At 43.4% G+C, this 16,036-nt stretch overlaps 1 protein-coding gene across 1 annotated transcript; it reads right to left on the reverse strand.

The window, feature by feature from the left end:
* Positions 1–1,416: 1,416 nt before the first annotated feature.
* CCT5 (chaperonin containing TCP1 subunit 5) lies at positions 1,417–15,776 on the reverse strand. The gene is made up of 11 exons (XM_037165434.2): positions 15,587–15,776; positions 13,599–13,659; positions 9,982–10,146; positions 8,755–8,953; positions 7,483–7,675; positions 7,251–7,400; positions 4,912–5,031; positions 4,118–4,303; positions 3,461–3,598; positions 2,715–2,895; positions 1,417–1,780 (listed from the first exon to the last, which is right to left on the reverse strand). The coding sequence occupies exons 1-11, from the start codon at positions 15,689–15,691 to the stop codon at positions 1,653–1,655; spliced, it is 1,626 nt and encodes a 541-aa protein (XP_037021329.1). The 5' UTR covers positions 15,692–15,776; the 3' UTR covers positions 1,417–1,652.
* Between the last annotated feature and the right edge of the window lie 260 nt (positions 15,777–16,036).

A 16,036-nucleotide genomic window follows, 5' to 3' on the forward strand; every position in this document is an offset into this window, starting at 1 on the left:
TTTTGGAAGGGAAGTGTGGGTCAGTGGCTTTTCTCACACAACCACAAACCCCTTCAGCCAAGAGACTGGTCCAAAGCCAGGTGCTCTACCTTCTCTGCCGGCTGGCATCAGTCCTCATAAATCAACTCACCCTGCCGCATCAATGATCTAAGCAGGTCTAACGAGAACCTGCTCTTAAAATAGGTGCATCCTGATGCAGCGTTGAGGAGGTAGGAGCACAAATTACAGTGATGTGACTTTACCATTCATTATATGATGAAATACACACTAGTGTGTATGTCCAATAGGTTTAAGCTTTCCATATTCAATTGTCTAGTTCTATAAACATTCTAAGGTTAGGAAAAGTGATACTAGCACTTACTCCCAAATCCTCAGTGTACTTGTTTAGCAAACCAACCACTGCATTCATGTAGAGAAAACACAGACCCAAGATTTGAAGACTGGTCAGCACCCAGGTTCACAGGAGGGTAACCCTGACACTTTGGTCAGGAAGAATCACCATTTCCTGATTTTAGGAAATCAGACTCGTCTTACAAGCAAATCCCCTGGTGACATGTAGGTGAACTTTTATCATGATGATTCCCCGTAGGCAGCATTCTTTCAGAAAACCCAGAGAACCGTACAAGCAAGGCAGTACAGGGGATGAGCGCGGAACTAGATGGAGTCAGGCTGGCAAGGTTTGACCTGGCTCTGCAACTTACCAGCCATGACACTGTCTGGCAAATGATCAAATCTCACTGATGAAATGTGAATAAAAAGAAATGGATCTCCTTCATAGGATGAGAGTAAACTGAAGTACTCTTCAAAACAAGACCTAGCTGGTGGTAACGACAGCCACCGTTGGTCAGTTATTTTACTAAATACTCAGTAGCAGTTTAGTTACACGTGGCAATTCCAAGACATTTCCTTGCACTCCAACCTCCACTTGTTCTTTCCCTCTGATTAAGAAAGCCTCCACTGGTTCTGGCTTGTGCTTCTGAGCACCTGCGGGTGCTGTGGGAGCCTGGGCCTTCTCCACACACAAGCTGGCTTGCGTTCAGGGTGGGACCAGGTCTGGAATAAAGCAACAGGGACTATAAATTTTCAACGCCAGTTTTAGCAGCACTGTGGTAACGTCCAAGGTTATGTTGGTGTAACTGTACCTAATGGCACCTGAGACACACCATAATTACGAGATAGAAACTCTCACCTATGACAGGTCTCTGTAATCAAAAGATCCACCCATTTAGATAGGTGCGTGCAAATATACTTAGTAGGGTCAAGCCCATACTCACCTCAATGTTAAAATCAATCTCAAGAACAACATCAATGGTTAAGCTGTTAAAACAGTTCCTAGAGCTTTTTAAAAACAACAAACTCCTTGAATGAAGGCAGCACTTGATTACAGTGAATGCTTATTAAAGAGCAAGATAAAAGTGGTTTTAAAAGAGATCCTTTTAATATAACAAATACAGAAGATTGTGAGACAGCATCCCTACAATTACGTCTTTGAACAAGTGAAACTATGACTACCAAACCACTATTTTTATTACAGCATCTACAGTGTCTGAAAAAGAACACAGTAATAAATAACCGTAGATGCACCATACGACACCCTTTTATTTAGTCACAGTAGTGAATCTTACTACTACATTTTATTCTGAATTTTTTCTTTATTCTTCAGACTCTCCAGGCTTGCGGATATCGTCAATCTTCAAAATCATTCTAACCATCTGTGTTGCTAGAGAGATCTGTTGCTTTTTGCCAATCAAGGTTTCTATGACATGTTGTTGCTTCATATCTGAAAAATACAAATAAATCGATTATCCTACAATAGCATGCACTTAACATTGAACACTTGTTTTGACTACTGGAATCATACTGAAAACTTAGTAATTTCAAATTCGGAAGCCAGTTAAATGCTCAGAGGAATACATTTCATTACTCCCAAGGATGTTCTGGAATTTGAACATGGTTACTACCAGGAAGCTGGGGTGTGTGTGTGGGGGAACCTCTCCCCACAAAGTGTCTACCACCATATAAAATAAACAAAATCGGAATGTACTTCGAGTGCAAGAAAATTCCAAGACACACCTAAACATGGCACATTTGGGCACAATCATGCATTAAAATTTAAACTGACAAATTTAAAATTTAAACATCTGCTGTTAAAACATCCTTGGACTTTGACACAAAGAACAGAACATACTGTGCTTCTAAGTTAAAAACAAACAAGCGCTCCTGTGGCCAGGACCCACTGTGCAAGTCCGGATACGGTGTTCTGGACCACCGTTTCGACAAGCTAATGCTGTACGACCTTTCAGCAGGTCAACCATTCCCATGGCCACAGAGATTACAGTACATCACAATTACAAAACACCCGGTAATTTATTGGTTAAAAACACAGAATAAGCTGTGAACGGAAAGTGAGTTTCAAGGCTCTTTCAGGAGACCCAGAACCAAACCACTTAGAACACTTGTGTAAAAAAAAAGACAAGAATTATTTTCTAAAACCAAAGATGAAAATGGAAGCCATCTTTGGAATACATACCACACTGCAGTTGCAATCAAATCAAAGATCTGAAATTCAGGGCCTGAGTATCTCAAGTGTGTTTAGTGTTGAAAAAGACGGTAACCTCTCGGTAAGCACTACATACAACACAGCCACGCAGGACATAGCTACTCAATTAAAGTCAAACCACAGTCCCCCCGCCCCTGTCCCAGCAGCTCCTCACCGTTTGTACCCTTGTGCAAGCAGTCGATCCCAAGAGCAGGGTTCGTCTCCTTCACTTGTCTGGCTCGGACCTCGGTCATCGTCTGGATGGGGTTCATGCCACTGTTCTCAGCAAGGGCCATGGGGATGACCTCCAGGGCGTCGGCGAACGCTCGCATGGCGTACTGCTCCAGGGTTGGGCACTGGGGGGCACAGGGCTGTGGTAAGTGTGCTGGGCAAACCCCCCAGGAGCAATCGAGAAACCTAGTTAAATTACATACTTAGGGGAAAAAAGAAACCCCCCAAAACTTGTGAAGAATTCCGAGAACTCGTGAAGGCTATGTGGATTATTTTTAATGCCCTAGAATATTAAAATGTCACTGCAGAGTATGGATGGTGCAGGTGCACATATGAGAGAAGCCTGAGAACCTGCCTTACGTGACTTGCTTCTATTGTAATGTTTAATTAATTCTGAATGTCAGATAACATTAAGTGTCAAGATTTACACAAAACAGTAACTGTAAGGGCTACAAATGACTGAATGAAGCTGAGAAATCAATGTACAGTCCCAGGACTTTGACTGCGTGGACGTGAGAATGGACTCACATGGAACACCTGCTGACCTCCCCATGTTCGGGGTCACCTTGATCCCAGTACCTGGTCTGTCTGTAGCACTGCCACCTCACGTACAGTCCAGAACCGTCTTAGTCCTCTGTGAGTCCCATGTGCATTTTACCTTATCTGCAGTGAGTCCCATGTGCATTTTACCTTATCTGCAGCCTGGCTAACTGCCAAAGCACAAGAGACTTCAGCAGCGCCTCCGCCATACACCACGCGGTTATCACGGATGAGGTTCCGGATGACGCACAAGGCATCGTGAAGGGATCGCTTTGCTTCCTCGATGATCTAGGAAACAGTTCTGCCTAAATTAATGTGCTCACAGCTTATAAATCTTAGAGCCAAATACATGGCACCTCTGGCTTAATCAAAGTGCATGCTAAAAATGTTCCTAACTTCCGCCCATTTTTAAAATCAGCTTGGTTCCAACAAATGAAAACAGCCTGTCATATTTGTTATTAGATGGTTTCTATCTTTAGCTCTTCTTCTATAACGTAGTCAAAAAGCACGGAACAGGCAGCCAGTGACTCATTCCAGAACACACAACCAAGAAGAGGGGTCACACAAAACCAAACTGAAAAGAAAAGCCTCACAATGAGTCATTTACTCAGGCTTCCTATTGTCACCTAAGGGACAGAAGACAGGCAACGTGCCCTGTAAAACCGACCACACAACATGGTCTTCAGCGATTTTATACCACAATACCTCACTTCCTTTGAGGAAAATAACCCGGTTTTAGTCATGGTTAAAGTGTCTATATCATATTGACAACTGGAAAAAATACAGGACAAATAATCCAATTCTCACCATCTTATTTCCTCCCCTGATGAAAATGGTTACAGCTCTGGAGTTCTTGCACTGCTCGATGACCAGCATCTTGTCCTTGGTCGTCCCAAATGAGATCTCTTTTACAAGCCCAGCAAAGCCCAGCTTCTCAGCTGTGAGCTCCGAGAAGCGTGGGACGATCCGCCCTCCTGTCGCGATGGCAATCAACTAATTGGGGTTGAGAGGGCAGAGAAGACAATGTTTTCACAACACGATCACAAATGAGCTGAACTTGACCACCCTGTTCACTAGAACTGCTGCCCCACTTTGGCCAAAAAAATTCAGGTTCAACCAGAACAGTCTCAAATGAAGAACAAAGCTCTGAAGAGCTGAGTGTCGTGGTCTGGCTCTGGTGCTGCCTGACACATCCTGCACAGGTCCTCATAGTTCCCAACCTCATCTCCTGACTGTGCCCGATTCAGAGCCCTGCACAGCCGTCCCTCTGCAAACAGGGCTACAGTGCGGACCAACAAGGCCCCGTGTCCAGGTTCAGACAATGTCTAGGAGGCTGACACAAAAGTCGGTGAGGCCGCCTTTGAGAGCTAAGTAGAGGCCAACTGAGATAACATACGGAAAGCACATGCTACAGAACACTGGAAACAGCACTGTTAGGAATGAGATTCTCCCATTTCTCTCTCCCAGCTCACCATCCTCTCACCTATAAAGCCTTAGCATAACATGGTCATTTAAGACAAGTGCTACCAAAGCAGCTCCAAGATACACAAGCGCATTGTAAGCACCTGTAAGTTCAGAAGTCTCTTTCCACAGGTTCCTACCTCAATTTCAGGTCCTCCTACCCAACGAACTGCAGGCAAATTGTTCTGAAGAAGTAAATGATTTGCTTCATCATCAAAGCCCCACTGGCAAATAGCTAGGTTAGCACCAGTTTCTTTAATCTGGGAAAAGAAAGGTTGCAGTCATATTAAGAACAAGCAAGTATTCTTTCTGCTCTATGTCTGAAAAAAGTTTTGAAAAAAGGTGACAGGCATAGATGGTAAGGTGGCTGCATTGAACAGAAGTACAGAAAAGGAGAACACAACGGCCTACTTTCTGTCAGTTCCATGTTCTAAGTAAGGAACAGGTATCAACGGGAATCACCTCATTTTCAAACTAGTCTTTAAAAAATCAGTAATCCATCCCTGGCTGTTGTGGCTCAGTGGATTGAGTGCCAGCCTGGGAACCAAAGGGTTGCCAGTTCTATTCCCAGTCAGAACACATGCCTGGGTTGCAGGCCAGGTTCCCAATAGGGGAATGTGTGACAGGCAACCACACATTGACGTTTCTCTCCCTCTTTCTCCCTCCCTTCCCCTCTCTAAAAATAAATAAGTAAAATCTTAAAAAAAAAAAATCAGTACTGCATATGGAACTCAATTGTTATTATGAATCAAAGCAACAGAGTCAACAAAGCGAAGCACCCTGCTAGCTCCCAGGAAATCAAGGTCAACAGCTCTGTCCTGTCACAAACACCTAAGAAGCAGCTTCACTAACTTGAGTTTAAAAAAAAAAAGTACAATATACATTGCTGTGCAACTTGCTTTCCTCGCCTAAGTGGGCTATCCTCTGTGCACCCAGATACAGACTTATTTAAAGACCAAGAATGGGGACACCTGCTTCTGCGAAGCAGCACTCTTCCACCCCTTGCAAATGGCTCACGCCTCGTCCGGAGGTGGCACCGCTCGGGGCCACCCCTCCTTTGGGGCTCACCTGCAACAACGGTGAAACAGCCCCAGCCACCATTTCACTTCCGCCCTCACCCAAGACTCTCAGGCAATCTCCCACACCTGGCCTTCTCTCCTTCCTCCCCCAACTCACCAGAACTCAGTCCATTAACTGAAAATTCCTTCTTGCGATGTTCCCATTACATCAGTGCTGGGAACAGACCCTGGTGTCCCCTGCGCTCCTCGAATGGCTGTGTTTGTCTTCCATGTGCTCAAAATTGGAAAGGGGCCCTTTCTCCTCACAGCCACCTTCTATGTTTCTCTTGGGTCACTCCCTCTCCTTCCCTCCCTTGGCCTCTCAGTTCCCACTACTTTTGCTCCCTGCCGGCCTGGCCGGCATTCTCATGGTCCCCTCCCCCCCAACCCCGTAATGGACCTTTATTTACAAATTCCTGCTAGCATGCTCCAACCCTTCAGCCCTGTCGTTCTCTACACGTGCCAACCACAGTGCCGCCTTGGGGCCTTCTCCTTGCTGCCCACGCCCACCCTGCCACAGCCTGGAAAGCTCCTCACTCAGATACGCTGCTCTCACTTCACCCACGTCCCTGTCCACACGATCCCTTCTTACGGGCCTTGTCTGACCAGTGCCTGTGACAGAGCAAGAGCCCCACTCTGTTCACTGCTGCACCTCAGTGCCTACAACAGTGCTTGATATAAAGCAGGCACAGAGAAATATACCATGAAAGAATACGTGAATTCAATACTCCTCCAAAAAACAAGTATGAAACTATCCTCTACTGTGCTTGCTATGAGTATGTCCATGTTCACGTATCTCTGAATTTTGCTGTTTTAAAGTCCCAAGGGCAGTGTGCCAAAGAAGAACCACTACACCACAGAGCACACACGTAAAACAGTAACGGCCAGGGGGGGAAGAGGAAAAGTATTTATAAAATAATACTGACTCTTATGAGCAAAGAACTGGGATTTCTATGATTGCATTCTGGTTTAATTCTAGGTATCCAGGAACCCTACTTTTTTGTCTAAGAGTTCTATTTAGATGTCTCAAATATGTCATAAGCCATATTAAAATTTTCCAAACCCTCAAGTTACTAGTGTAGACGTGTTCAGGAAATCAAGTACGAAAATCGAAAGCACAGCTGAAGGTAACCGAGTCTACTCTTTCAGGTACCCCAGACACATCGCCATTTTGAGACAAAATCAGACTTCCTTTGTCCTTATGCCTCTCTGTGCCATCTGATGTGCTCTCATTGTGAACATCAACTCCTTTTATAATTTAAAAGTGAAGAAAGCAAGTCTATACTGTTAATGTTGTTTAAAGCCACATAATGCAGTATCAAAACAGTACAGATTAGCATCATATACATGTATTACCTACAGCTGCCTAACTGCATCCCGTAGGAGCTTAAATGTCACTAATGAATTATGGAAAGACTCACTTGCTGGATCATCTCTTCAAACTTCTCCTTTTCGTATTTCTGAAGGGCTTTATAGTCTTCCACAGAGGTCACATCCAGCTTATGCTTTGTCTTTGGTTTTGGTGGTTCAAATGGACACGTGAGAATCGCAATCTTAGCATCTTCTACTTGCTATGGGGAAACATAAAAACATTTGAATTGGTGTCTTTAATAGTTAAAAAAAAGCCTGGATCTGTGAAAGGCAATGACTTACTTTTGGCATCTGTGGATGACTGAAGTCCTTGTCCACGATCACGCCCTTAATAAGTTTAGTGTCCTCCAACCTCCCGCCCACTTTGCCTTCCACTTTAATGAGCTCGAAGTCGACGTCTCTGCGCTGCATGTCGGCCACCGTGAGGACAGCGTTCACGGCAATCTCGGCCATCTGCCGGTGACAGCTGTTAACTCTGACGGAAATACGCAAAACACATCGTTCACATTCACTCACTACACCAAAGTAGACCATACAATGTAAGGTGGGAACACAAATACAAATACATTGTAACTGGAAGGTGTTTTGTCTCAAAAAGGAATGCCACCGCAACCCACACTGTAAACAGCCTGGGACATAGAACCTTAACCTGGAACCCAACAGGAACCGGAAACTTGGATGGAAAAAAACCTACATCTTTATTTTCACTAACTCTAAATTTAATATTTCCTTCCATGTGGAGGTCCACAAGAGACTCCTGAAGTATGGCAATAACAAAGACTGTTCCAAGATTCTGCTACTATTTAAGAATACTATTAATATTTTAAAAGTCCAAAAGAGAATGGGAAAGAAATCCCTCAGGTAAAGTCAATTATCTGAAGCAGGTGTTGTTCTGATTGAGAAGTGAGAGTTGGTACGGTGTGTTACCTTTGCAAACATTTCCAATGCAACAAGAGTTGGGGGGGGCAGGTTATCTTTTTTGGAAAGCTTTGAAACATTTGAATTGACTGCTCAATAAATTTACTTTTGATTCTGGAAAAACCACAAGGGAAATCTAGTATCTGAAATGCTGTCTGAAATCTTACATCATTGAGGAAGATAACCAAGAAACTAAAAATGTTGCTGGTGTTTGCCCTGGCTGGTGCAGCTCAGCGGATTGAGCACAGACTGCGAGAGAACCACAGGGTCACCAGTTTGATTCCCAGTCAGGGCACATGCCTGGGTTGTGGGCCAGGTCCCCAGGGGAGGGCATGCAAGAGGCAACCACACGTTGATATTTCTCTCCCTCTCTTTCTCCCCCCTTCCCCTATCTCTAAAAATAAATGAAATCTTAAAAAACCAAAATATTAAAATATGGCGAAGTTGGTATCATAAATAGGTGATTTACAATATTCTACTTTACGTTGATTATGTCTATACATACATTCGAAGGAAAGCAAAACAAAATAATAGAAAGATAAATTCATCAAACCAATATGAAGCCACTGGGGTCATTTCTTGTTGCCTTTAAGAACAAGCAAACAAACTCTGCCACCTACGACACCGGAAACGTACACTTTGGAGCCCAGTGTGGTTTTTGCCGTCTGAATCAGAGGCTCAGTGTCCTTTACGTCAACAAGGACAATGTCACTGATTTTGTCCAGGTGATTGATAGCAATGCGGGCGGCTTGCTCGTAGCCATCAGCGATCCTGATCGGGTGGATGCCGCGGTCCAGCAACTGCTCGGCTTCTTCCAACAAGGCGCCAGCCAGGACTGCAGACAAGACAGTACACAGCTGGTTCAGGAAAACGTTAACGCTTGTGTAATCAATACAAAGCAGATGCTGCTCTGGAAACCTGAAGGTTCCACAATTAAGCTGGAGGTGTCTTAGAGGCTGAGACCATCTCTCTATTTTGTAAAAGGAGAACCTCTTGTTTCAGTTCTGGAAAAATTCTAATGGGTCTCCCATTATAGACAGATATTCAACTGTCAGTGATGTAAACTAAAGAACGTAACATGAAAACATCACAAGGGAAAAAAACTCAAGTTTCCTAGGCCAGGGATTTGTTTCTGGACATTCACACTTAAGATAAAAATTTTTTATTTATTCTCCTACTCCCATTCCCTTCAGTCCCACAAAGATGTTTTATTTAATACTGCTGCACTCTGACACATCTAGAACAGTGTTTGGTGCCCAATTTAGTTTTGAATAAATGAATTAAAATTCCACCTGCAGAAAAATTATAAACAATTCAGTTCTTTAACCTTCCTCAACCTCTTAATGTTTCAGAAACTCAGAAAAGATGTGCAAACAGTAAAATGAACACTACTCATCAATAACATTTTGTCGCACGCTTTCTCTGTATATGCACTTGTTTCCTGTTCAACTCTTTGAGAACTGTTGCAGAAACCAGGGCATTTTCTACATCAACACGATGTATTGTGCCTGTCACTCAGGAAACTTAACACTGAAAAAATCCCTATGTGGTGACACTGGACAATCAAATTCCTCTAAATGTCCCACATACCCCTCACAGCTCACAATAAAATTTGGCATCTGATAACGTTTTATGCATTAGAGTCGGTTGGCATTTCTCTTCAGCTCCTTTACTCTAACCACCTCCCCCTCTAGTTCTTTCATGATACCGACAGCTTTGAAGGGTCTGGGCTACTTATTTTGTAGGGTATCCTTCAACTTAGACGTGTCTGTTGCCTCATAATTTGATTCTGGGTAGGCATGTTAGCTCTGTGATTTTAAATAACATCTCTTAAACGAGAAAAGACATTTTGCCCTTTCTTACCAACCACTCCTGTGGTTCCATCTCCGATTTCATCATCCTGTGATTTGGACAGTTCAACCATCAGCTTGGCAATCTGATGGTCAACATCCATCATGCTCAAAATGGTGGCACCATCATTGGTTACAGTCACGTCGCCATCCTTATCCACCATCATTTTATCAAGCCCTAAAAAGACAGGAATGGTCAGACTGGCTTTGGGGGTGGGCGAAGAGGCGACCTATACAAAAATCTATAAAGAAAGTGCTAAGTGACCCAGGTCCTATCTAGGAATTTATCATAAACAGAACATTACCACCTAAAATTGGCTAAAACATGATAAGTGGCAGAAAAATTATGGAGCACCACTAAATGGAGTACCACCAGAGGACAGTTCTGAGTTGTAATCCTGTAGGGATGCTTACATTTCATAGGCATTCGGAAAGCACAAAACCAAGGACCCCAGCACCTGTGATGTGGACCACACACCGTGCAGCAGAGGTCAACAGCGTACCCCTGGCTTTTATTTTCTCGTAAAAAAAAAAGAAAAGAAAAGAAAAGAAAAAGAAGTCTTTCATTTTACGTTAAAAACCCTAAGATGAGACATTCCAAAATGAAATGTAAGGCAGTGGTGAAAAATGAGACTTCCAGGATGAAAAGTCTTCAGACACTCAATGGGGAAGAGCAGAGAACAATTACAAATAGCACTGCTGTTGCTGATGCAATTAAACACCAAAGCTGAAAGGGCTGATGTGCACAAAGGCAGAAAGAATCGACGATGCTGCACAACAGATAAAACAGGAACATGGAACGTCAAGAAGCGCTCACCAAAGTAAACGAGAAATACGGACACCTCAACATTGCAGTACTAGGTGTCAGCAAACTATAATGGACTGGAATGGGACATTTTCAGCAGTGTTCTGCTTTGGTAACGACAAGCTCAGAAGAAGAGAGGCTTTAATACTTAGGTTAAGATGTAGCATAGGCAGTTAGGGGCTACTCTGCAAGGTCTGACAGAATAATATCAATCAGACTTCTAGGAAAACCTACGAACTTAACAACTACTCAAGCCTATGCTCCAATTACAGAGCCTAAAGATGACATTGAGAACTTTCATACAAGTATTCAAGAACAAACTGATCACACATGAAAACAAGACATCCTTATAAAAGCAGAATCAAATGTTGAACAAATTCAGACCAGGGGCCAGAAATGAAGCAAGACATTGGCTTGTGGACTTCTGCAAAACGAAAAACTTGTCCATCACAAGCACGTGCTTCCAACAGTTGAAAGGCGGACCTCTCAACTGTTGGCACCTGGACCTCAGAGATGGTCAACACAGAAATGACAGACTATGTAATAAGCAGTAACAGGAGATTGGAGGAGCTGTGTCCTCTCTGCCCAAACAAAACCAAAGCAGACTGTTGTGCTAACCATGGACTGTTAATATTGAACATTAGGGTAAAGCGGGAAAACATTGAGAGATTGTAGTGCCAAAATACAAGGTAAGTAACATTCGTGATGGATTAAAGTCAACATAAAGATCAGAGCTGCACTGTTAGACTTAAATGCCCGAGAGCCAGAACTGTGAACTGAAGCAAGAAATATTTTTATGGAGAGAATGCGAAAAGACAGTGCTGGAAATAAAAAAGGAAAAAAAAAAAAAAACCCCTTGAGATGGATGACAGAAAAAAACCTCTGAAAATTTTTTGAGACAGGAGAGAGGCAAAAATGACAAAAGCAGGGTTAGACTTTTCTGAATGCAGTTTTCAATGACTATCATGCAGAGATAAAGAAAATGATTACAGCATCAAAACAGTCAATGTAAGGGATAGAAGAGAACAAGAAAGTAAAAACAAGAGATCTTTACCAGAAGATTCAAGAAATAAGAGAGAGAAATCCAAATCCTGATTAGGAATGCTGCACGACTTTACAGAAGCACATTATCTGGTGAGGAGAAAATAATGACAAGGTGGAGGCAGCATACTGAAAACCTACACGGAAAAGGTGAAAAAAAAATAACAGGCCCTTCTGAAGAGCCCTATGAGGAAGAATTCTACACAGCAAAGTGAAAGCTGCCCCGGAAGTGTTGGGAAGAAACTAATCACCAGGGGTAGATAATCTGTCAAAACACTAACGAGACGAGGTCAACATGGAAAGCAAGACCAATGGCCTACAGCCTGGAAACATTCAGTACACATCCCAGTCGTCAAGAAAGGAGATGCCGAGAAGTGCAGTAACTATGTAAGACCACTGCTGTAGTTTCCCATCCAGCTGCAAGCATTTGCTGGATACTGGAGTGCTCCAAAGAATTTCAGTTACTCTGTTTTATAGACTACAGAAAAGCCCTTGACTGTGTCAATCATGAAAAGCTATGAACTGTTCTGAAACAGGGATGCCCCAGGACTCCCTCCTGACACACACCCTGCACTGTGAGCAGGAAGCTGCAGTGAGGACAGAATATGGAATCAGAATGGTTTCCTATCAGCAAAGGTGTCATGCAAGAGTGCATTTTATCTCCCTATTTGTTTATTCTGCCCACAGAACTGGGCCAGATTAAGAGGAAAAAGTGAAAATTGATAGAAAAAATATTAATAACTTAAGATATGCAGAAGACATCATTTTACTGGCAGAAAGTATCAATGACTTGAAAAGACCTCTGATGAAAGTGTAAGAAGTGCGGAAACAGGGCTGCATCTGAACACAAAGACAAAAGTCTTGACTGCAGAAGAAACACAAGTTTCACACAGACGTCGAAGATGCTGAAGTTGTTAAAGGTTTTGCTTACCTTGGCCCAGTCATCAATTCAAATGCAGACTCAGCCAAGAAGTCAAGACAAGGCTGAGACTCAGAAGGGAAGCAATGAAGAATTAGGAAAGATCCCTAAGAGCAAAGATGTGTCATTAGAGACCACAGTTAAGGACAGCTAAATGCCTGCATTTCCAATGACTACATATGAATGTGAAGGTTGGGCAGAAAAGACGGCTGATAGGAAAATACTGAAATCATCTGAATTATGACACTGGAGGAGGTACAGATACCTCTGGCAGCCAGGATGATGAATAAGTGGGTTCTAGAGGACATGAGGCCTAAAATTTACCACTGGAGGCAAAAATGGCAAAGTTGCCCCTATCTTGGGCATGTCACTAGAAGGCAGATTTCTTTGGAAAAGACAGTAACACTGGGTAAAACAGAAGGCAAAAAGGAAAAAAAAGGCCAAATATGAGATGGACTGATTCTATGAAAGAAGCCATAGGCATGAATCCACAGGAGCAGAGTAGGTAAGGACAGAACATTGTGGACCCTATCACTCTGTCGCCAGGAGCCAGAACTGACTTGTTGGCATGTAACACATACACGAGATTTGGAAATGAAATGATGTTACGTGGGAATAAAAAAATCTGACCTAAAACTGTACACACATTATGACCATAACCAATTTTTGAGTATGAAATACACCAAAAGTTTGGATGTAGTAGCAGAGTAGGACGGCCTCCCTACTACAGAAGAGGAATGGATACGCTCTTCTGTAAAGAGGTTTTATTGACTAGTCTCTGATTTTAAAACTTTTGTCAAAAACAAACAAACAAACAAACAACCCCCCCCCCCAAGAAAAAACCCTCAGAATGTTAGTCTCTTACCATTTGGCCCAAGTGATGTTCTCATTGTATTTGCTACAGCCTTCGCTGCCATTATATGAGACTAAATGAAACAGAAAAAGCAAATATTCAAATTACATATAAGCTTAATAGTTCAAAGCATACAGCTGATGTTTGATTTTAAGACCACTTTGCAATGCTAACTCCAGGTGAGAGCCCAGCTGTAAACACAGGTCACACAATGGTTTACCACAGAAACACGCTCTTCTCTCAAAAGGTACAGCCAATACATAACCTGAACACAAAAACTCATCCTTGCTTGTCACCTGCCAAGGGTATCAATACTGAAAGAAATGGAAGCTTGAAGCCACTTGTTCCTGTTTCTGCACATAATTAGGTCCATTTTTGCTCCATGTCTCGCTTTCTTTCTGTTCTTCCTGTCATAACCTAACCAGATCTGCAGGACCCTGCAGAAATCCAGGGTCTCTTATCTTACCTCCTTTCCTTCAGATTCATCCTACATTCACCTAAGCCACCCATTTTTCTGTCACTTCAGTCCCAAAATGTCACTGGCTCCCTCTCCCTGCCCAGTGTCTCAAGAAAGTCTAAAAGCTGCACAAAGTCCTCCACAAGAAACTAGGTCTCGGACTGTATTATGTATTACATTATTGAATATGTAATACAAGTGGCCTGAGTACTGACCATGAATCAAACACTGTATGGTCACTCCTCAGGTTACCCCACTTAACACTCATTTTCAGCTTGACAGAGGCACTACCCTCACTGAGAAGAGGTTCAGAGGTTGCACAACTTGTCCTAAGTCAGTCTGTGGAAGAACTGCACTATTTAAGTAAAACCCCAAGACATGAAGTGAACAGGGACCCCTCAGACCTGGTGACAAAGTCTATACATACTAATTAGTGGATCGCTTCCCTCTATAACAGACTCTAAAGCCAGTACCCTCCTGTGCTTCCTCTACTTTGTTAGTGTCTGTGCTCAGATGACCAGCCCTTACCAGGACTCCCACAATGGTGTATTTGACTCCCCTGCTCTTCCTTGTTCCCTTCACTCCAGCCCAAACTCAAAGGTACAGTTCTATGTACCTTTTGACTCTGCTCAAAGCCCCCTCCTTCCCACAGGATAGCATCTGGACTGTGGGGCATTCAAGGACTTCCGTCTTTGGAAAACTAGCATAACTTTGGGTAGATTCCTCCATCCAAACAAGGATGCACTTTCCCTCTATAACGTGCTATGCTATTTCCTTCCCAGGTCTTTGCTTTTACTGAAAGTTTCCCTTTTCCAGCAGGTTGGCTCAATCTCATTCAAAACATGACTCTACCCTTATCAAAAGCCACCTTTATCAGAGGTCTGAAGGACATCTCTTTTATCTGCATCCCCTCTGATTACTGGTGATACTAGTCACACACTGCCTTATATTTTGTTTACTGGTATCCATTTCTCACCGCTACTGTTAAGGAAGGTTGTATTTCCTTCCTTAAGGGTCTACCTACCATTAAAAACTTTTACAACACTGCACCCAAGAAAACGCCATACACAAAAGATACTAAAAAATAAAATACTCTGTAAATGACTAAGCCTTTGGGAAATGACAAAATGAACTTCCATTTCTTCTAAGGTTGTGGCAAATACACTAGCAGAAGATTAAGCATCAAAGTCTTAAACGTCCCGGTGACTTGAGAATACTATGTCTGCATTTTTACGGACAAAAACACTGAACCGCAAAGCTGCCAGACTGGAGAAACGAACGAGACGCGGGTTCACGGCTTGTGACTTAAAAACTGCCCCAACCAACTGCGAAAGGCGCGTGAGACTCTCCCCAACCCCTAAAGGTTTACAGGCTGGCCCGTCCCAAACTCTAGGAGCGGGGTGTGGAGCCGCACACAAGAGGAATTCCCTAAGCTTTTACCCAAAGCACATGGCAGAACCAACGCCAGGCTTGCGCAGGCGCAGAGCCACGGGTTTCCGCCGTTTCTTCGCATCCCACCGCCAGTGGGATCCGGTCCCGTTACCTTGAGAGCCTCCAGTCCCATAAGACGAGTCTTGCGGTCCTGATCCTTAATAATGAGGAAAGGGCGCCCATATTCATCGAAGGCGAGAGTCCCGACGGACGCCATGGTGCAGCACCACAGGTTACTTTTCCGCAACCGGCCGAGACCACTCCGGAACCAAGAACACACCTTCCGCCCAAGGGCGGATCACAGCTCGCGCACGCGCAGTGCAATGTGAGTGAGACTTATTTTTCACTGGAGACTAGTTTAACGCCAGACAGTACTTTCTCGAAGCGGCGGCTTTGGGAAACTTCTATCATCCAGAAAGCTGTGGAGGGGTGTGGAAGTTTGAAGTCACGGACGGGAACTTTAGAAACACAAGACAAGAGGAGATAGAACTTAGTTATTTCGTGAAGTTTTATAATTGTAAGTATTTGGATATTGAATCCCAACAAGGAACTCATTTACTTA

Source organism: Artibeus jamaicensis, unplaced genomic scaffold (genome assembly GCF_021234435.1).
Source record: "Artibeus jamaicensis isolate MK-2021 breed Jamaican fruit bat unplaced genomic scaffold, CSHL_Jam_final scaffold_369, whole genome shotgun sequence".
Lineage (NCBI taxonomy): Eukaryota > Metazoa > Chordata > Mammalia > Chiroptera > Phyllostomidae > Artibeus > Artibeus jamaicensis.

Bases quoted from the DNA above. Each gene is read 5' to 3' on its own strand.
- CCT5 (XM_037165434.2), bottom strand. From the start codon at position 15,691: ATGGCGTCCGTCGGGACTCTCGCCTTCGATGAATATGGGCGCCCTTTC. The intron at 4,304-4,911 runs GTAGGAACCTGT...AACCCCAATTAG, and splicing joins TAGGAGGACCTGAAATTGAG to TTGATTGCCATCGCGACAGG. The intron at 3,599-4,117 runs GTGAGAATTGGA...ACTGTTTCCTAG, and splicing joins TCAGGGGAGGAAATAAGATG to ATCATCGAGGAAGCAAAGCG.